The sequence below is a fragment of the Typopeltis vanoorti genome, chromosome 18 (genome assembly GCF_054136105.1).
Source record: "Typopeltis vanoorti isolate ZY-2024b chromosome 18, IOZ_Tvanoo_1.0, whole genome shotgun sequence".
Classification (NCBI taxonomy): Eukaryota; Metazoa; Arthropoda; class Arachnida; order Uropygi; family Thelyphonidae; genus Typopeltis; species Typopeltis vanoorti.
This window is the reverse complement of record NC_143566.1, coordinates 58,377,328-58,400,163: the sequence shown is the minus strand read 5'-3', so window position 1 is coordinate 58,400,163 and position 22,836 is coordinate 58,377,328. Positions and strand designations below refer to the sequence as shown.

Below are 22,836 nucleotides of genomic sequence, written 5' to 3'. Positions count from 1 at the left end.
GAAGCTAGCATATAATCAGTTTATAGAAAGTTAGGGAAAACTTCTAGTGAAAGCCAGTATGAGACGCTGTTCAAAATCACTCTTAAAATTAAGTTTAAGAGAAAGTGATCATTTTTTTTCGTCTGTTAATGTATTAGTCTCCAAGTTACAATATTATTTTCTCTTTTAACTAATTCGCATTAATATTCTCATCAAACATTTCGACTTGTGAATGCAGTTAATGAGAACTTTGGTATACAGAAATTGCTATAATCTAATTAAATCTTATTTTAAATGAGTTCTCGTTTGTGTATGGAAAATTAGTCTTCAAAACAGAATATCTCGACAGAAGTGGTCCCAATATTTGTTTCATCAGAAGAGCGTGCCTAAAATAAAAAGAAAAAAAAATGAACTCAGTATTAAAAGAAACAGTTAAGATATTGTGAACGCATATAAAAATCCAAATGGGCATTTCTTGGACCACCCTGTAGAGTTTTCTGTTGTATATAAATTACTTCATAAAAGTGGATGTCAGAGGTTTTTATAAATTTCAATGTCAAAACATACTAAAATAGCACCATTATATTCAAATATAAAATTAATTTTTATTATTAAAATGTATCAAATCAAAAACAGTAGTTCTCAAACTGATTCCAAAATTTAAAGAATCTCACGTATTACATTAACATATAAATTGACAATGCTAAGAATAGTCAACTTTAGAAATTTATACCATTTGACGAGCAAAATGCAGTTTGAATACCACTGCTCTAACATCTCAAAGCACTTTCACATATATAAAAAATATATACAAAATTATTATAATTCAATAAATAATTCAAAGAGTAGTAAATTATAAAAAAAAATGTCAGGCAAGTTTCAGTATAAATAACAGCAAAACCAACTTATAAAAATTAGTGCAACCAATAAAATTAACAAAAATAAAAGTAAAAACTAAAACCCAGTAAGGTAATGATGCCAACATTCTGGTACAATTTTTTCGCCAAACTGTGAAAAAAAAAGAAAAAAAGATATAGGAATTTTAACTATGTTTGTTTTATTAATTTAGTTTCTTGAAGTGTGGGAATTGCAAACTTAGTTTTAAACCCTGACTGGTACAATAAGCTTTTTGATTGGCGAATATTAAATATTCTGTTGAATTTAGATCCTATTTGCATTAATGGCTAAAGATTAGGAAAATGACGATTACAAACAAGTTAAGATTCGTTTCCAGAGAGGTCGACATGGTTTCTTATGTTACATTTCGTGTTCTAAATAGCTCCATTGATTTGAGTGAACGAAAAAACTAAATTATTGGATTTTAATTTCAGATATTATTATAGTAGTTTGTACCTGTAAATAGAAACTACAGGTATCTCAAAAGAAAATCGACATGATTTAAATCGGTTTAAAAATTCACTAAAGAGAGAAAAACAATGGTTGATCAGATTTCTTTGTAGAAATTATTTTCTTCTCATAAGTAGCCCTAGACGAGGTGTAGAAATGGCTACACTGGACAATTTTTGATGTTTAAGATCACGAAAATAAATTTAAGAATGAATTAAAATTGTTTTAAGCTAAGTAGACGGCGTTTATATTAATAGTTAAAAGAGCTGGTGAAGAAAATCGTACCAGAATTTCAGCATTTCCTTACCTTTATGGGATGCATGCATTGGGTAGTGAAGAACCAGCCCCTATGATCCTTAAAGAACCTTGACCAATTTTCTTCCCGACTAGTTCATTAATGAACTGTCAAAATACGGAAAACTCCGTGAAAGACACGATAAAGGTCACAATCTGCAGTTGTTTTTTCCTTCTCAAATATTAGACAAGAAATTTTCCGAAGTTCTTGGACATTGCCTCGCTTGCAATCCACATCGAGATAGATGCACAGGAGTGCCAGGTAATCCCAAGTCTTCAACTTCTTGAATAACGGCAACACATCCTATTACCAGAGAGTAACTGAGCATTGGGAGGTCTTATGAACCCCCGCTCTTCAAGTGATCCATCGAGATCTCTTCTCTAGGGACTGATTCCTCAATGACCGTTATGCTGCTGTCTCCATTTCTAAATATTCGTCCACTTAAAGAGGCAGTCTGAAATCAAATGGATGCATACTCACAAAAGAAAGTGAGTGATAGAAACTAAAGGCATAACTTAAAGTAAGAGGCCAGAAAAATAAAACGCCAGAAATAATTTTGGCATTACAAATTCCCATCGAACTTAACCTGAGACATTTTTCGTTGTTTCCGGAACATCATTTGATGCCCTATAGGAACACGTAATGCATGTTTGAAATATGCATCTTAAATTTTGTAAACTTATCACTATAAATATCAAATTACCAGTATTCTGCACTTGGGGATACTTTAGTTAATGACAACTTTTATACAATGGTTCGATGCATTTAACAATTTACTATATAAGAAGAGTTACCCTCTAAACGCGTTTATTAAAATTTTTTGATTTGTAGATATTTCTAAATACTACCTGCTCAGTTAATGAAAAATTTAAAGTTTCTAAAGAGAGATTAACTAATTATCTCTGAATGGTAACTCATTTTAAGAACTGCAGTTACATTGACAAATGAATGGTTAAGAATTTACTGGTGTTTGTAATAAGAATTTGATTAATGCTTTTCATGGTAACACAAATACGTCTTAAGGCAGATAATGGTCCTTTCCCTTGTCTACAATAGGCTAACTTATTAGGAACGTGGATGTTCTTGCTTTTCTTCTCTTAAACGTTTGAATTGTTTCTTCAATTTGGTGACCTCCTGTTTAAAAAGATGTTTTGTGCTCCAGAGATTCTCATTTGAATCCAGAAAAGACCAGCACGCTTAATTCATGTTTGTTCTCTAAATATCTTGTAAAGTGACTCCTCTTTCGTGTGATTGAAAGAACTACTGGACATGCAATTCTTTCAATTGAAAAAGACTCTTCGATTATTGTCATGACGGGAGGATACAAATTTGCTGCAAAACCGGCAAAGCAATTGAGACAAAAGAATTGTGCAAGACGTCATTAGATGTTGGTGTAATGTAGAAAGGCTTTGTGTAATAAGTTGTGACTCCGTAGAAGTCTGAGCATTCGTGTTTTTTTTAATATCATTGCCCACACGAGGACGACAAAGTTTTTAGCAAAGAAATGCCGTTTGAGGAGCTGGTGTCAAGGGCAAAGTAATCCATTGATATTCCTCTTAGATAAGTAGAAATTGTAACCTGAAGTAGATGGAATAAACGATAAGGAACTGTCGGTTCTGCGAGTCAAGAAATGCTACGGTGAACTAATGTGTAGTATTTTCCATGTTCAAATCGGTGTGGCAGAAATGGGGGAGAAGCATAACGGATGCTAGTTCTGCCGAGCTGAGCATGGCGAAAACTAACCGCTTATGAGCCAATGGCTGAAGAACAAGCAAAGTCAGTCAACTGAACCATTCTTCCCTGAACAGCATCAAAATTCTTAGAGGTTTCAGGGATACCATTCCAAGTGGCAAGTATTCCAATGCGTGACCGATTTAAGATTCGTACTGGAAGTCGAGCACGCTATGAAATGATTGCATTTTGTCAGGAAAGGCTAGAAAGTAAGTCAGTTGGAGAAGAGATCTGATGGTAACTGGCGAGTTTAGCATTATCAAGAGGTAAAGGGAGAAAGAACTAAAGTTTGTGAAGGGAGAAAGAATAAAACATGTTTCTGAAGCGTTGAAAGTGACAGTGGTTATCGCTCCAATGAGAGATGGTATAAATATTAGTGTTTAGGACACTCATTTCAGATGATCTTAAAACCCGAGATGTTCGAGCCCTGTAAAGTCTGTTGCACGAGTAGGTTTAGTGGAGAGTACTATCAACAGCAAACCATGAATAAGAATCTCAGGTCAATGAAAGAACTTTTACGTATATGACAGAGAATGGGTTGAAAGAGGAAGGCAGTCCATAAGAGAACAAGTTTCTGAGAAAACCCTCGATGGGTATATGGGTTTCTTTCCATGCTGTTGGGTCGAGGCTGAGCAATATAGCGTATTGATGATAACGAATATGTTAGTTCAGGACATTAATGCCATTGTATCTACCTGATCTAATAAAGTGATTCGGTGGAGAGCCTTTTAAGATTGACCAAAATGTATCCGTCGCACCTGTCAGTATTATCTGGTGCCAGTTCTACAAGGATTAAAGCGACATTAACGAAAGTGCGACACCTTTATCCAAAACGTTTCAATCGTTTACAATAAATCACGAAATTGCATACAAGCGGTTCTCGAGTTTACTTGTAATAAAGTGAAATAAGTGCAATTACTAAAGCAACTTGCATTAGTATTGCGGAAGGACAAAGGAGAAAAAAAAATTACCATTCAACTTAAAGACGGTGCATCATACTTTAAAGAAAAACTCAAGAAAAAATATCCCAAGAAAGAAGGAGAGAGAAAAAAAAAACTTTTCTATGGGCATGGCGTTTAAGGGGGTGGGGGTGAATAGCTGCTGCACGTTTTTAGAAGATTTAGTAGGTGGGGTAAAATTGTCGTTTCTTAGTTGACGGAAATATTTGTAGAAAATGCAAGAAGCAGAAACTAAGCTTGTGTCAAACAGTGAAATTATGAAAGACGAGTTGTTTAATCCTATTTGTCGTCTTCTGCAGCGATTCAAGTATTTTAGGCGCTCTTAGACACAACCTTGAATATCAGGACGGTATTCAATTATCGGACATATATAATGCTAGTAACAACTATTCGACATGTAGAAGTAATAAGAAAAGATTTTTGGATGTTGAGGCGGCGATATTTTTAATGTTTTTGCCAAGAGATCTAAGGATATCATAAGAGAAATTCCTTTTCCAGAGATTTGATGTGATCAAAGTAAGACTGGGAGAAAAGGAGGGATTTTTTTGTGAGAAAGTAAAACTGCATCGTGTTTTTCTATCTTTGAAAATAACCAGGTTATCTGCATCCCATTGAAAAAGGTTCAGAAGTCAAATTATGGAGGTTAATTTCTGGAAGATACAAATGAGTGCAATGCATTATCGGCGAAACAATACTACTGAATTTGGACTCAACTCTAGACGGTTGATGCACAAACTTGAGAGTAAATGAAAAAAACAGCCTAGCACTTGTAAGAACACCATAATTATCTGGAAATTGAGGATAAAGATCTATCCTCTATAACCTGTAATGAGCCAATACAGATTTAACTGGCATGGCAGTTGTAGAATTCATACCATACACAAATGGGGACTTATTTAATAAGTCCTTTGTGCGAAACCTGATCCAATGCCACTGAGATAAAGATCAACTATTTGAGATCTGAAACTTTCTGAAGTTAGTCATTTCAACGAATTTCTATTTATAGCACAACTCATGTCCATTAGGCAACGATGGTTACTAGATCTATGAGAACTCATTGAGCTCATAGAAAAACACTTCGGCATGCAATTGCAACTAGTATGCGTTGAAATTCCTTATTTTTTTTTTATAAGAGGAAGAAGTTGCAGGCTTTCATCTTATTTAGGGTCTCAAAAAGAACAGGGAAGTAGTGCATCTAGGTCATTTAAAGATTTCAGTAGTTTAGAATTTATTCCATGCTCCTCGGCAACCTAAAACCGTTGATATAATAAGCCTAGTGTACTATTTAATCAAAGGAGAATCACCTTAAATGCAGAAGGCAAACCATCTAAAATATGCTACATAAAATTTGATTAAACGCTATAAAGATGACCAATATAATTTGGATTATATTTTCAGGAAGGTTAAATCTTAATTATGGCAATTTGTGTTTACTTTCTGAAACTTCAGTGTAATGTACAAGTCGGTATTTAAAAAAAAAGTCAAATTTTGAAGTGGGGATTTTTTTTTTTTTTTTTTTTTTTTTCAAATTTAAGGAATTCAAAGAACCTTTTTACCATTATGAAAATATTTTTCTGCGATGAAAACTGGATTTTGTAGCCGAAAATCAAGGGAAAATGTTTAATTTATTATGGCAGGATTAGTTATGCCACATATCGTGACAACCGACTTCAATTGACGCATCGTTGCTGAAATAATATTTTGGCTTCCAGTGATAAATCAAAAGATGGGAAAAAAAAAAAAAAAAAAAAAAAACAGAAGATTATTATATTGTGTGCATATGATGCTGTCGTATGGTGACAATTTCGAATTCTCATTCGAATAAGAAGTTGATTGGGAAGGCTGTTTCCTTCTAGAAAATTCGATGTGTCATGATATACAAAAATTAAAATGAACAATTTCGTCGGTGTTAACGCCGAAACTTCTTCCATAGCTTAAGATCAGCAATTCTCAATCACACTACACCGGTGTGAAACCTACTTATAGCGATTTTTTATATCTAATCCTGCTTAGTAATTACACAGAAGAATACCGATTACCATATCCATTAGCTGAAAATTCCGACCAAATAAGAATCAACTACGTGACATTTCTGTCTACTCCACCGGCCTGAGGGCAAAAAGACCAATCCGAATCTCATTGACGAGATACGGATTGGAAAAAAAAAAAACTAGTGTAGAGTATGGCGTATCTGCATATTGAAAACCGTAAATACAAGCAATCAAATCCACGCAATCTGCAAAACAAATCTATAATTAGCGAGGTCCTATTCTGAATTATCTTACACGAGTTAACTTTGGAATTATTGCAAAATCTGGATGGGTTCTGTCTGCTGCCAATTAAATCATCTTTATCGAGGGAATATTGCCAATTCATAACTGTGCTTTCCTAAATACGATTAAAACATTCAAATACAGTATTTCAATTAGGATTATCCGAAAACTTCACGAATATGAGTTCCAATTTTTGCAGTTTTCTCGAAATTTAAACACAGACGTGTTTGCATGAAGTCTACCTTCATGGTAATTCGTAGTGATTAAATTTTGTTTTGTAATTTCACAATTTAGACATGAAATTTGAAAAACTACTCGTACAATTTATTCGAATAAAGTAATCTTCAATTTAATGCAATATTCTATTGGAAAGATTAAATATGATTGTGCGATAAACTACAGAAAAGTACATTAAAATTAACGTAAGCAATAATACGAAACTAACTTTTGTTTTAATTTGATTAAATGGTTTAGTCTGATCTAGGAAGCCCTTTACAGACGACGATTCTAACGAACACTGTTTTTTCGCATTTAACTTTCATTTAGCACTTATTTTATTGGATAAAAATGTTAACGATAACTTATTTACTCGGACATATCTTTGAAAAGAAACTCGAAAAGCGATGATACACAATTAGATTTACTTAGTGAGTCAAGAACAATATCTGAGTTGCTTTAGTAACTCGAATATTCCAAGTTTTGCTTTGTTTCTGAATATCTTAGCAGTGATAAGAGGTATTAAAATACTTCAAAAGCTAGATAATGAACAGAGGCTATAAGTTTTATAATAAACTATTAAATGTTATGATTTTTTCTAGAATCTATAATTTAATTTAAGGATTTTATTATTTTAATTTTAAAAAATTGTAGAAAATTCTAAAACGCCTTAAACACCTTTAAATATTTCATATACTAAGTTATGATGTTAAAATTAACAGAAACATAATTATTAATATTATTATGCATTTATTGGTATGTAAGATCTTTAGTTATCCGCGCGGTTAGCCTAGTGACTATGCACTTGCAACCATATGCCTGGGGAAGGAGTGTCCTGGGCTTGATTCCCGTCGGAGACGTGAGGAACTCAAGGATCTTTCTCAGCTATAATCAAGTTAGCCGGTCTTGGGCGTGGACAGCAGGGTTTTTTCTTTAGTTTATTTGGGGTTTTTCATCCCAGATAAACTATAAGCGTGTGTGTTCACACACACGTTTATAGTTTATCTGAACACACACGGATACATTCAGAAATATATATCGCCTTAGGGGATGCAGCAGAGGAGTGGCGAACCGGCTGTATTAATACGCCAGTAAACCCCTCATTAGGATGAGACTCAACCCGTCCTCGACGGAGGAGGAAGATCTTTAGTTAACTTAGATAGATATTAAATATCATTTGAACATATACACAAGTTTACTGTTAAATGTACGTACTTTACTATGTTAACTATACGAGCAACATAATACATAATTTATTTAAGTTTCCGATTTCACCGAAACATTTTAGAGTAATGAATCAGAAGTATGGTAAGCATGCTAATAAAGTTATAATTTAACGTGTCTAAAATAAACAGATTCAGATTTGGCTTTAGCAATCTTATTTTTAACCATGCTTCGTTCCAAGTAAAGAAAATCTCATTACCTCGTTGATATATACCAGAAAGAACCACAAAATTATCTTAACACTCAGCTAGAAGCGGGAACGATTGTAGTTAGAATATACGTGAGAGACTAGCCGTAATTAAATTGTTGGTTTACAGCAACTGTGCGGCAGATTATTTGTTTCAACAATACGCTCCACTGGGAACCTGAAGTTTGGGTAGACTTTCCTTTGTTATAGGGTTAAACAAAATCCAAGTTTTTTCTTTTTTGAAATATCTGTAATCAGCCATGCTTCTTGCACGGACAAATTCACGTTAAGTGTCAGCATTAATTATTCATATTCATGAAGTGTCGGCTTAATCTTCAGTCCATCTTTTCCACTATGTTTCCAGTTCCATATTGTGATACAATCTCAACTAAGTTTCAATAAATGGTCATTTTTGAGAAATCAGTTCCATGCATTATTCATTACATTAAATCCTTCAGGATGGCAATATTAATTCCAGTTGGTGGTTGGCCTTACTAATCAAGTTGGAAACCTCCGTCTTATGAAGTTTAATAGTGGAAGACGATCTCCTCGCGTTGATATATAGAGAACTGTTTCCTCGTATTCTGAAGCTGATCAAAATAAAACACGACTGACTCAGCAATATCTGCAGACACCGAGTCAAACCTTCTACCCCATTATCCAGTATCGCATCCCAAATGGAAATATTCCTAAAATTAAGTTAAAATTACAATTAGTAATGTTACAAGTTAGAGAAAAAAAATAAATGAATAAATAAATCTTTCCATAACCGACTGCTTTTTTAGCAATGATTTAAAAAAATCAATTAAAATCTCAGGTTAAGCTGCGATGTGAATGAAGAAACCAAACAAACCAACCAAGGGACGAATAGCCAGAAGGAATGGAGACAGTATGTACTCATACCTGGAAATCGGGGACAGTGGAATATACCTGAACCTGTTGGCAGGGTGATGGATAGGACCAGGAAAGCGGCGCTGAGGGGACAGATAGGCAGCCAGCGGAGTGATGGCTTTAGTGTTGTTGCTCGGATTATTGGCGAACTTCACTGTGATGGGTTCCGTGGCACCGTCCGGAATGGTGTTGTGAAGGTGTTTGATGGCCCTCTCGGCTTCTATACGCTGATCGAACCTCACGAAGCCAACTCCTTTGGACAGACCTGGAAATATACAAACTTCGTGGTAAATATCTACAAGCGGAATTTGCGATGTTCATAACAGTAATTGGATTAGAATACACGATGTTCATGAAAGATATTGCAAGCGTATTAACTGTAATTATATTTTACAGTGGAGTCTTAAAGATGCGACAGTCCTATAATAAACGGATGTTTGAGATCAAGATTTGTCGTGAAATGTGTTATCTCTCTCAGTGGTTATTCGTGTGCATTCTTTTCGCGGTAATGCAGAAGTATTAACAGAATATCGGGGTGTCAATCAGGGAGTTAAATATTTTGCAGAAAAAGAGTATCTAACTTATAGTTAGGAAAGGCTACCTAATCACTATAAACTTCAAGTAGATCAGATTTAAACAATTTTGTTGAGCAAACGCAAATCATTCATTGGCGAACTAAAGCTGGGTTAATCGATCTCAGACGTAAGGGGTGGGGGGGATTCTCCTCGCATAAGCAACTGCCAGATAGAATAGTCAAACTAAATTAGTGATTAAACCAGTATCTCGACTATTCATTAAGAATGATTCCCTGCACCTATCAATAGAAGGTAGGTCCCGTTACCACACTAGAAGCCTCTATACTTGATAGATGGTGCTCCCGATTCGTCAATATTTCATGGAGTACAAGCTGGATTCTGGTGTCCTACCACCTCTAAATTTTTATAATCAAATTGGGTTGGCTTTTATTACGTTAATTGTATTATGGATATCAACTAATGGCATATTTTAAACACCAATCATCGAGTTCATTTGAGCTTGTAATAATCTACTTTCTGCATACATTATCATGTTTGCGGAGTAAATCATATACTACAACACTGGCTTGTGAAAAGAAAGTTAAAAAGGTAGCAATGCCCACTGCAGATGCCAATGTCTACATCCGCTCATCTATGTATTATGATTTACAGTTAGACGAGGTTGAACTCTTTCCAAAAAAAAAAAACATTTACTTCTAGTAACAGTTACACTTCGGCTTTGATTCGTAGATGGAAACCCATCCTACATGTAAGCGATTTAATTGCTCGTATACTAGTGTTACCAGCTATTATACAGCGTTAAAATTGAATGCATTCGCTGCAGCAACTATGGTCAGTCAAGTTTTTGAATGTTCATGCCTTGGATACCTTGCACAGCATCAGATGGAAGACAACGTATGTTTCATCACAGCAAATACAAACTTTATTCTTCATAACCAGAAGGCAAATTTTAAAACTTGCTTAATCGAAATGAATATGGTTGTATTAAACTTTCCGAGATAGGGGAAACTAATTCTTAGGCCTCTCGCCCAATAGCACCCATACAGGACACCCCTCCCCTGAGGACTTCGGGCTTAGAATAGTCTGAATTCTTTCACTTGCTTGTGTGATTACAAATTTATATTTCATGCCTGAAGATGTTTGTCACAGACGAAACATCGGAATGATATGATTAACCCTGCTGTTTAATTATTTCTTTGTGCTGCATTCATTTCATTAAACTGAGTTTTCCCAGTCGATTTTGTGCGTTCTGTAGTCACACAGTGAAACAGTTCCAAATCGGTGGCTTTTGTCTTGATTCAACTTGCTTCAAAATCGTCTGATCCTAAATCAGCATAACCTTTATAAATCTTATCCTTGTAATCCATCCACATTCTGCTGAATTATTGCAGTTACATAATTTGCTCCGGAATAAGTGGAAAGCGGTAGGGTTGCAGTTCTCATACACACATAGAATTTTCTGCGAGTGACAATGCAAAATTTGAGTTTTTGATAGCATCAAATGATCCTTCGATTGCTTATAACTGAAATGAAATAAATACGCCGTATTTATATTTGAAATATTAGTGGGATAATGCTCACTTGAAAGATTACTTAACTTTTGAAAGTAAAAATTTCATCAAATTTATGTCTGAAAAATGACAATATATATAGTTAAAAATCTAGACTTAAAAAATGTGATAATATATTTTTATTTAACTAAGATTGAGAGATTTGTGTGTACACCATTTTATTTAATTAATCTTCTTAGTACATTTAAAAAATATAGAATTTCCTACATTACTAAATTCGCAGTCTCTTTGTAATGTAATTTAGTTCACGATAGCCAATATTTACATCTTTAGAAGGAACTTGCGTATGAAAATGAGATGAACAACGAATTTCAAAATTCCAACCTCGTCTGTTTCAGGTACTAACGAGTAAATCTTTTTTAAAAAGTGATAAACACTATCAAAGGGGTTGTGATAAAACATGAAGCAATATCTACAGTTAAACATCTTTTCAAGAAAAGAATCAAAAGGAAGTATAACGTTTACAAGCTGCAAATGGCTTCTAGAAAACTTTCAGCGGAGTGTATATAGCATTATCATTTATCTGATCACCAAGGAAAAGAATGAGCTACGAATAATCTTTCAGAAGCAGTTGAGCATTCATACTAGAAGGAAGTATGTATCTCGAATCCATTTTCCAGTTCAATTGTCTCTTGCGTATTTAGATTTGTAACCACACCATTTGAAAACGTGTACTAATTTTAAGCTTGGATTGCGTATCACGTGCTATAGTTTTGTAATGTAGAAAGACAACGCTAAACAGCATGCATTTATAAGAGTATTGGCAGTGTCCATCTTGTATATCATTGAAAAAAAAACATGAAATTAGAAAAATCTGAAAGTCTTGCTTTTTTTTATTAAAAAGGAGACCCCCTTTGTAGAGGAGACTTCGAATATGAATTCGAATCAAACTGAGTTTAAATATGCATGTGAAATTATTCAAATATATTGCAGCTTAACACTAAATTCAAATGTTATGCGAGCCATGACTTCACTAATACAACGTTAATGCGATAAATGACTTACACAGTAGCATCCATGCTACTGCTTAAGTCATCTATCAAATCCAATTACGAAGTTTGAGAAAGAATACAGAAGAAAATTGCATTGTCTGAATTAAACTCATCTGAGTTGTCGTTCATTAAAAATAAAACGTTAGGATTAGTCGATGATGGAACGTAGAGAGTACATGCGCTAAACCAAAACAAGTTTTTAAGAATCTTTATATACTTCAGTATTCCATTCCTGATGATTGATACATGTTGCGCTGCTAATATCAGCTGAAGCTGATCAATCTTGCAGGCTAGACATGTTGGGGAAAAAACACAATGGTGTCTAGCCAAGTTTGATACTAAACAGAAGTTAAGGAAGAGGATAACTGGGTGTGACAGCACGTCTTTCCTCAACTAATCTTTCTACCAGTCAACTAGAGGTATCTAAATAGATTACAAATCAACTAGATGTAGTTTTAAAGCGCGAATGACTCTCATTCTTCAACTTTAGATCAGTTTAGTTTCTGCAAAATTACAGCACAAACCACTGCATAATAAGAAGCGGAACAATTAACCATGCCAAATGATTAATTGAATGCTTGTATTCATAACGAATCTTCTGGTAGACTAAAGTAACATTTCTCTAATGGGTGCCACAAGAACCTATCTAGGTTTGAATTATTGATGGAGCTCTTAAGACCAACTGTTCAGAATTATTTACTTAGCTTCATTAAGTAAACATTTGGAAAGCTGTGATTGTTTATCTTCACTTTCAAATGTGCTAATATTTTGCTTATCCACTGCAGCTGAAGCGCCAACAGAATCCGGGTTGGAAAGAGAACTGAGAAAATGCAAGACTATATTCATTTAACATTTTTGGAAAACTTAAGGTAATGTTTTGAACTAATACAAGCAAGCATAATTATTTAAGATGTCCTACATTACTAGATATTTGATTTATCCAGTATTAAGATATTACTTGCTTCTGTGTGTTTGGTATGAAAACTAACGTGAAACTTAGTGAAAAATGTTTCTTCTTATCAACATTTAAGGAACTCATTCGAACGAGTATGGACACTTGTGTAAATCCTCTGAAGATTTGATTCTTCCCTTTCGACTGTACTATTTCAGTTTTACTTGGCACTGGCTGTATACGTATATACATGTCAACGACTATGGCAGCGAAATCGTTCTACCTATTTTAACTCTTTAATAAAATATCAACTATACATAAAGTTTTTCAGACAAAGAATAACATTCAGATTTGCTTTAAGCAAAGTAAATGCTGAAATACGATGAGTAATTTCTGTGTAAATTCACAACTGGAAAGCCTCAGAATTTCCTTCGCAATGTAAAGTCCTGAGTTGAATCCAAAAGGAAAACCTTGTAGAATGAATTTTGGCAACAGCAATAAGCCGTGTACGAACTACGAATTCTTTGTTTTAAAAAAAAATGGTTTACAGGCATCAATCTCCATGGAAATAAAGAGATCGCTATAGTTCTGGTATTCAATTACATCTTTACATAAAAAAACTTGGATTCGTTTAAACATCTTTACAGTGATAGAAGATCGATGAATTCCCTTGGATTCGTTTCGTGTAGTTCATTTTAATCTGTGGAAGGAAAGATGGATTTGCCTGCAGCATTTTCAAATGCTGCAATGCAAATTCCAGGAAATGGAAGTAAGTGTTATAGCATCCAAAACATTTTGTATCAATGTTTAGAAGATAAAGATCATTTGGGGCACAAAAAGCGAATGCCTTTCGTCAAATATTAAGGATATGGTCCCCATTTCGAAAGAGCAATTCGCTACTTCGAAATCTGGTTTGTCATAACTCACATTTCCTCGACGCAGGCAGCAACAGCGTATTTACTTTGATTTCGAATTGACGAGATCGAGAGACATTAGATTTCTACGAATACTTTATTCATATTTATGTTTTCCGCTAATGGCATTTCAAAATATTAACACTGTTCAAAACAATATACTTTATTTCTATCGTTTAACTGGAAATTTACAATATTTTGCACTAATCTGAGGAGAGGGGGCGGTGGCCCTTTATTTACACACGTTTGGGCTAGTACATCTAAAAACATGTGTTGTCCAGAGGAGATAAATTCGGCTCATAGGTGACTTCTCTCATAGGTTCACTTCAGATTATGCCAGACTCAATGTTCAACTCTGTCTTCTACAGGTATTTCCATGGTCATACTCCAGTGAACTGCCAAGCACCATCCTTCCACTTTCAAGAGCAGCTACTGCCCAACATCCTTTAGAGTACAACTGCAAACTCATCGAACTGGTTTCTCTTCATTTATTCCCTCTGGAATAGGCTAGAACTCTTTGAAAAGAATTTCAAGAGGTTTCTTTCTCAACCCTTATCCGCAACTTCACCCACGGCACTGATGTGCTATAGGTTCTTGCACCTTTGAAAGGGTGAGCTAAGGACATCCTAAGGACATTTGCACAGACAGGAAAATATTCGGGGTTCAATAAGTCCGAGCTGCGAGGTATTTACATTTTGATATTTCAGAGTGTACAACGCATATTTCTATAAAATACTTTGAGCTCTTGATTATGAAAATTACGGCATATTTTAGGACCTTAAATTCATCAACTCTTTAAATTCATTAGCGTAGTATATATAAACATCCTTTTAACGTACATTCATTACTGATTATGAAGGATGTCCAAATCAGTAATGTTTAGTGTAGTGAAGTTTGTCTGAGATCAAATGAATTTTCATTCTGGCATAATTTTATTCAGCCTAACAAGATCAGTACAAATGGGGAGTGGAAATTGAAAACATACAAATAAATCCCCAAATTGGCCGTGCATTTTTCCCCGAAAAGTTTCTGAGTTCAGCATTATAAATAGTGCCAATCAGGTAGGATTGCTTGTGAGATGGAAATGATGCTTCACAATTCAACCTTGTACAACTAAGAATATACCCGGCATTACCGCTATTTTTTTATAAAATATTCTTTCTATACAAAATGCTATTCTTACCGCCGTAGTGTATAGCACCATACTAAACGGTGCTCATTTCATCTCGAGAGTCCATCTACTAACAATTGCTACTCTTAAATAGAATTCAACTGGCTATGAGACGTCCATGACCACGATTGCCTGCTTCAAGTTTTGAAGCAGTGAAGATGCGCCTCTGCAGTTCCAAACACGCCACAGCACTCATTTCTAAACGTGAAAACTGAAGTTGCGGGTTGGTTTACACTTCGCGAAATATTAAACCACTTTTTTAAGATGAATTCTTATGTGTGGACGTTCGTTAATTGCATCAGTTTGTTAGCCTATAAATATTGCAAGTAAAAAACAATCAAGGATTTTAGGATTAGGTTCATGTAACAGTTATTTTTGAAGGAGTTGCTGTCTCGTTCATGTAGGATTACAAACATTTGCGATAACTCAGACTTCAAGGGCACGCCCAAAACCGTTAGTGTATAGAATTGCGAAAATATTAGATTCAAAATCACTACGAAAGTGCAAAAAGTGAAATGATCGTAAGTAGTAGCAATAACTTTAATTAGTACTTAATACTAGTAGTAGCAATAACATGCAAATTTGCATTTGATGTGAAAGAAGCATTGTCATATTTCATACAAGTTTTCACGTAAGTCCAGAAAGCTAATCAGAAACATTTCACTGTTCAATTCATGGGCTTGAGACGAGAAGGTAAAAATGTGTTTATTCCGAATATTATCCCATAGTGAATGTTAGTATGCAAGATCGTTTGAAACTTTATCCAGATTAATTTAGCAATACATTATATGTTCAAAAATGCAATTAATTTTAGCATACTTAAAATAAACGTTTTAAATTTGATAGTTTATCAAAAAAACACCTTTAGTTTTTACGAATACGTATATAATATGAAAGGAATGTAATAGGAAGTTGGAGAGAATCGACCGTGAGATGCGGTGATTAATACCCTTGGAGGGTAATGGATGGTAATGCTGTAGCCCAGCATTGGTTTCTCAAACTCTGTTCCGCAAAAGGTGAATAGGTGTTCCGCGAGAAGCTCTAGAATAGAATTTGTCATTTTAGTTTTCTAAGTATTTTTCATGAACATGAATAAATATTTTATAGTAAAAATATTCTGAGGAGAATAATAACGGTGGTGGCATATCCTCTGTTCTCAAAACTGAAAGAAATGAGATCTATGTAGCAAATGTCAGCGACCAAGTGGCATATTTTGAAACATGGAAATGTTCATGACTAATGGTTAATTTTCGCACATCAAAATCTTTCAACAATCGGGAAAGAGAATACCGCCGTTTATGACCGATCATAAAAATTGCCTGCTCTCAAAACTGAACGAAATAACATCTATGTGTCAGTGATCAATCAGCAAGGATGTATAAAGAAACTTTTTCCACTGAAATTGAAGATCAAGGTAATCTGTATCTGGTTCTCAGATCTAGTAATACTGAATACTTTTTTCGCAAGTTCGTATTGCAGTGTGTAAGTGCTTGTTCTGAAACCGGAGTGCCGTGATTTTTTTTAAAAAAAATAGGAATACAGAGTTAAAATTAATATGAATAAATGACAAGGCACTTTGTTTAATTTTGGTATTAAGAAATCTCTTATTGAAGGTGTTTGTGACGGATCAGATAGTGAGGCATCCACCTCAAGCCTACAAAGATCTCCAGGATGTACAAAAAGAGGGGGAACTACCAGCACACAGGAGAAAAAGTCGGCATTCACTCGTAAGTACTTATAAATATATTTGGTGATCAGAATAGGATATGTCAATGAAAATCGGCACAAATTAATTTAATGATGGTTTACTGATGCTTTAAATCAATTAAATTAAACTTTATTCGATGTTTAATTAATTATCAATTAACAATAAAAATCAGCTAAATTACCAATTATTAATTAATACATTACAAAATAACCAAGGTGTTCCGTGAAAATTTCAGGATTTATGAAGTGTTCCGTAGTAGAAAACGTTTGAGAAACCCTGCTGTAGCCAATGAAGTTCTAACTGAGGCTCGGCTACTGCTGTCATCCTCTTGCCATATCAGAGCTTTAATAGCTCAATAACACCTTATCCCTACACTGTCCTCTACAGATAACGGGGAAGATGAAAAGCAGTCTTGCTTCGCCCCTTTGAGCCAGTCCTTATAAGGTTAGTGATACACATGATACTCTTATGACGATTTCCGTGCTACTTTTATGCTATAACGATCAATGAAGAGACGAATTCGCATATTAATATTAAAAATCTTTCCTACAAAACTTTATATTGTTATAAAAATTAATCATTAGGGATCTTATTTTGATGAAGCAAGTCCGATGAATGATATATATATATAAACATATTGTTATGCGAGTTTACTGAATAATAAAATTCTCAAAAATGCATCCAACAGGAAAGGATAATTGCCTTTGCCTGCACTATGCTAGTCACAAGTCAAGTACCCATAGAGCCAATACTATGAACCGAGTGGGTTATAGGATTTACGTTGTAGAGATTTCTTAGGGATTTAAATTCTTAGTTTCTTTAAATGAAGAAATTAATATAAGATACGAAACACTAGTACATGTGTTGAAATGATCACACACAGAACTGTCGTGTTACAGATCATGAGACACTACTTTGTGTGCGGGGCCTATGTAAAAAAAAATAATAATATACAAAAGATGTGATTGGCTTTATTCAGCACATTTGCCGTTTTTTTATGATTAAGAAACGAAATCTAGTTATTGACGTAAAGAGAAAAAAGTGAACAGTATACTAATTCCTACTATAACGAACAATCTAAAAGACAATTGTTAGTTAGGTCTAATTATTTTGAAATGTGAAATTGAAATGTTAATTTTATAAGAATTATAATTTATAATTTCATTACTTCAGAGATTTGAGTAATGAAATTAGAATTGTGAGAAGAAAGCTAAACAGTGGGTGTATTCATTGAGGAGGGGAAACAGAAATACTAAAGCAATAAGACATTTCAGGTGAGATATATTCAAAAGATCTGAGAACTTTTATGTGGGATGTACAACAGGGAGATTACGTTCTCGATTAATAATGCGCGATTGAATAACCAGCTTACAGCTGGTTATATCGCACAGTTGGTTATTATAACCCAGAAATTTCCTGTAGACACTACACACACGAACCTGTTTTGGAAGTATCCAAAAGGTATGACGCTGGTCTTACATCGCGTAACAAATAAAAAAAAATCACCGTTTTCTAAATCTAGAAAGGAATAATGTTTGTATTTATGCTATTAGGACAACAACTAAAATAGCATCTTTTTTTTCTTAGGAAGTCTATTTAATGCAGACTGCCTTGTATAGTTGGTCAATTTAGGAATGAAGGCATGATGCCTTGCATTTACCAAGCAACGCGTTCTCTTTCAGAAAATTATCTGTTAAATACAAACGTTTAGTATTTCGCCTAAAACCGACTTAATAGTTCGTAGTTTTTTTTATAAGGCATTGAAGAGAATCAAAAAGAAACTATCAGAAGCGCTAGATGTGTTTCATTACCTCAGGCAACTAAATTGCCAAAAGATAAGATATCCCATCCTAAATTAAGGGTCAAAAGCCATCTAAATAACCCTTCGAGTATTCTGTAAGTAAAATGAATCAAAATGTATTCTAATTCTTTTTTCGCAAGGAACTAATTTCTTCATTTGGTTCAAGGATTACGAGATGTGTGTAGTGGAATGCTATTGTACTCGAGTGTTTGTATCGCATAAGGAACTTAACAAATTTCTCCGTGTGTGGACGGGAAGTGCGTGCATGCATGTCAAATAATTATACGGGAACAGTTTCTCCCTAGGGAACGGTGTCCAGCTCGCCATCATTTCTTCCTATTGTCTTGCATTAATGAATGAAATACATCGGCTCTTGAATCTTTAGGAATGAAGGCATGATGCCCTGATAATAATTGAGAAACAATGGATTGCGATAAATTCAGACAGCATCGCATGTTACATAGTATTGAGAACAAGGTCTTCACCGCGGACTTCCGTAGCTCGATGTGTAGAGGAGCATTCATCAACAGATTTCGGTTAGGTCATTACTGATTGAAATGCACGTACAAGAAATCGATCAAAGATCTGATCCGATCATCAGATAATCGGTACAGTATACTAATTACAGTATACTGTACCGATTGGTACTCATTGTACCAATCGGCAACATTAACTGAAAGTTAACTGCCTCAAGACGATTCATCGTCTTAAGACAACACGATGACTTGCGATAAAGGACTTAAGTTTCAGATGACAGTCGGTGTGAAATTAAGTCCCCACAGATGCACTTGGTGTAGAATTTAATAAGCTGATTATATTCTACATCATAATACATTAACTCGCTCACAGAATGTAACAGACATAAAATTAAAAATTATAAAACTCGAGTGTATATGACTCATTGACTTCTTTTGAAGTAGCGCCTTAGAGATGGTTGCACAGCTCAAAATTGGTGCCAATTAACTGATAGCATGAGTGTTAATGTGATGCCAAATGATTTTGTTCACGCGTTGGTTTCTTTTGTGGGGGGAGGGATCCACAGTTCAAAGAGGGGGGGAAGACATAACTGGTCTGGAAACTAATTCAGTTTACAACAGTAGAAATGTGGAATTTGCATTAAAATAGTTTCTTCCTTGATTTAGTTAGATTGAATGAAGACACTATGCTTAGTTCTTATTCGGTATTTATTCTATCCTTAGTTGTTCAGGGACAAATAAGGTTTATGAAAGCAGCGTATGTTCCGCCGTCAATTACGAGTCTTCTGACGGATTTGCCTGCTTTGAGGGGATGAAAATACCCGATTCTATTTCGGACTATAAAATACGTCTGTTACAGTCCGCTTCATGCAGGCTCGTCCTTAGTGAGCCACCGAAATAAATATGTAGTGAAATCTTTGGTGCTATTTCCACATGAGGAGCTAACGGAGTGTTTTTCATGTATGAAGTGTTTCTCGCCTAAATGGCGAAACTCAAAAGATCTTTTACCAACAAAAAATTGAACAGATCGAACTGTTTTTGCGATTTTCACCGAGGTGAAATTACATAATCAAAAATAATTAGACTACGTATTGCAATTTAAATTTTTGAAAATAATTGCATCTTATAGAATAAAAGTGAAACTTACGTTAAAATAGCTTATTTACTATGTGATGGAATCAGAGTTAAAAATGCATTTAGTGTTGGCAAACTAAGTGATTCAGTCACACATTTGTATGGTACGGTTGATTGTGATGAGAAATGAAAACCAAACTTAGTTTTTGAATTAGTGGAACTATTTATTAATTGATTTTAATAAGGATTTGAATTACGGGGTTAAACAGAAAATAATCACAAAATAAAATAATCACAAGACAGTTGTGTTCATTACAAAGGGCAGAAATTTTCTTCTGTAATGGTAATCGTGTACTTCGTTATTTTAGCATGCCGAACATTGCTCTGCGACATTCCGGTGATCCACATCCTATCGATTTAAATTTGAATCAACTAATATAGTGAAATAAATATTCAAGTGCGAGGTGACAATTTAGCATTTTGGAAATTATTACCACTGGGAATAAACAAGTTTAACTCAAAGAAGAGTTAAGAAACATTAAAAATTCAAACGGCTTTTTAACTATTGCGATAACGTCAATATAAAAGTAATTCAACTGATTCCGACTTCAGATTCTGCTTATCTTATAAAAGGCAAACAGCTCGTCTTTTACTTCCTATAATTCAAGGAAAAGAGAAAAATCTATTTTTTTTAGTCTTGGAAAATTTAAAGCCATTTTTAAATAATTGGTATTTTAAATATTTATATTTAATAAAAAAAAATAAAGTTAAGCCGTCAGGAATTTTCATTCTAATCAAGGCAAACACCAGCTTAAAAATATAAACTATCGTGCTTATAGGAATCTGCTACTTCTGTTGGGAAGCGATTTGACAGCGAATTAAAAAAAAAAAAAGACTCGAACTCAAGTTTCCTTTACAGTTAATATAAAGATCATGGTTCTGTTTCAAAATATCAACTTTAATGTGTTTCATTAAATCGCATAAATACTTAGATTATACAAATAAAGTTAAAGCATCACTATCCATTTAGATAATCAAAAAAAGATATTAGGAGACATTTAAACATTAAAATGTAACTTTATACAATTATAAGCAGAAAGTACTGCTTAAATAACAAAACATGAAACACGTTGCCTTTGAAAAAAGAAATGACTGCAAATTACACCGCTCAATAGTTGTATATGAGAAGAGTAATGTTGTGTAAGAGTAACTAGAAAACAACACGCTTCGTCGTAGTGTGTATATTGTATGCATTCATCTAGTTACAAAGACCTTCAAATACTCTTAGCGAATATTTCGAAGTCTATGAATTTTAAAAGACGATATACGACAACGAAACATTATGGCGCAATATGTAGGTATTCTAAAGTTCTTAAAAAGAAGTGGGAGATGGACCGAGTCCGTGACTCTTTATCCCGTCATCTGAATGAAGAAAATCTGTGTGGATGGAGTGTTATCGAGCTAAAAGTTCTAGTCATGGCTGGGTAACGGCATCAGCCGAGCCTCAGTTAAAACTTCATTGGCTACGAATGGCAAAGCAGCATTGTCATTCGTTACCCTGGGAGTCCTAAAATGGACTTTGTCTCATCGATTATAAGCCTAATATATAGGTATCAAATTTAATATTTTATGGTGTATACGCATATTAAGATTTTTTAATTCTTTTTTCAAAAATAAAGAAAAATTAATAATGTTTCTTTTATATAAATTTACATATTTAAAAATATTTTAAATAAATATTTTGGTATATGTTCAGAAACCGTTTTATATTCAGTTTCAAATGGATCAACGATTATTGCGAAAATATTTGAAGGAATTTTAATACAGCTCTAAATTTGTGAAACCTTTCGGTTTTCATTCTTTGTTTTGGTTTTTGCTGCAGAAATTAATGACTTATCTCAAAGTCATTTAAAATTTGACCTTGAAGTAAGTGACCCCAAATTCCACTCGTATATGAAAAAATGCTTCAAGTTTTCTCATAAATGAGTTCTTTACTATTTTCTCGGTCTTCTCAAAACCTAACTACATAGCACAGCATATCACAATAAACTGCAGTAGGAGATTGTGTTTTAAAATAATTTCTTGAATACTAAATGAAGATTCATCTTCTGTAAAAAGTGTTACAATATTACCAATAATCTGAAAGCCTGAAATCTATGTTTCATTCTATGACAACGTTTCAAGTTCTGGTTCTGCACTCGCCATCTGGTGTTCGCTATAGAAAACAAAAAAAAAATCATCAAAATAATAACTTATCGGGAAATGATTTGTTACGAATATTAGCCCACATTAAAATCAGTTGAACAGTTCAGCCAGAGGTAAATATATTTACGAAGAAATTTACGACCATTAAAAAAAATTTTAACGTGAATAATGAGTTCAACATTTGAAATCAAATGTGAACTAAAACCAAAGGCTGAAAAGTCTATTTTAACGTAATATTCGTTGAAATTTTTCACCGATAACAAAAAAAATGTTTCATTGTTGTAGCAAAATGTAAGTTTTGAGGAAGATTGTGTGTGTGTTGTGTTTCAACCAAAAATACAGACAAATCATTAAAAAACCTTTAACATACCGTAACCAGCTAAAGGAATACTTA

The 22,836-nt window shown here is 34.0% G+C and overlaps 1 protein-coding gene across 1 annotated transcript in view; it reads right to left on the bottom strand.

Moving 5' to 3' along the window:
* The window catches only part of LOC150096700 (ELAV-like protein 2), a 100,668-nt gene that overhangs the window by 1,237 nt on the left and 76,595 nt on the right, over positions 1 to 22,836 (bottom strand). Inside the window, exons 5-6 of the mRNA XM_090408001.1 lie at positions 9,142 to 9,367; positions 8,982 to 8,984 (exon numbers count right to left, since the gene is read on the bottom strand). Coding sequence (XP_090264127.1) covers positions 8,982 to 8,984; positions 9,142 to 9,367 — 229 coding nt within the window. The remainder of the gene's footprint in view (positions 1 to 8,981; positions 8,985 to 9,141; positions 9,368 to 22,836) is intronic.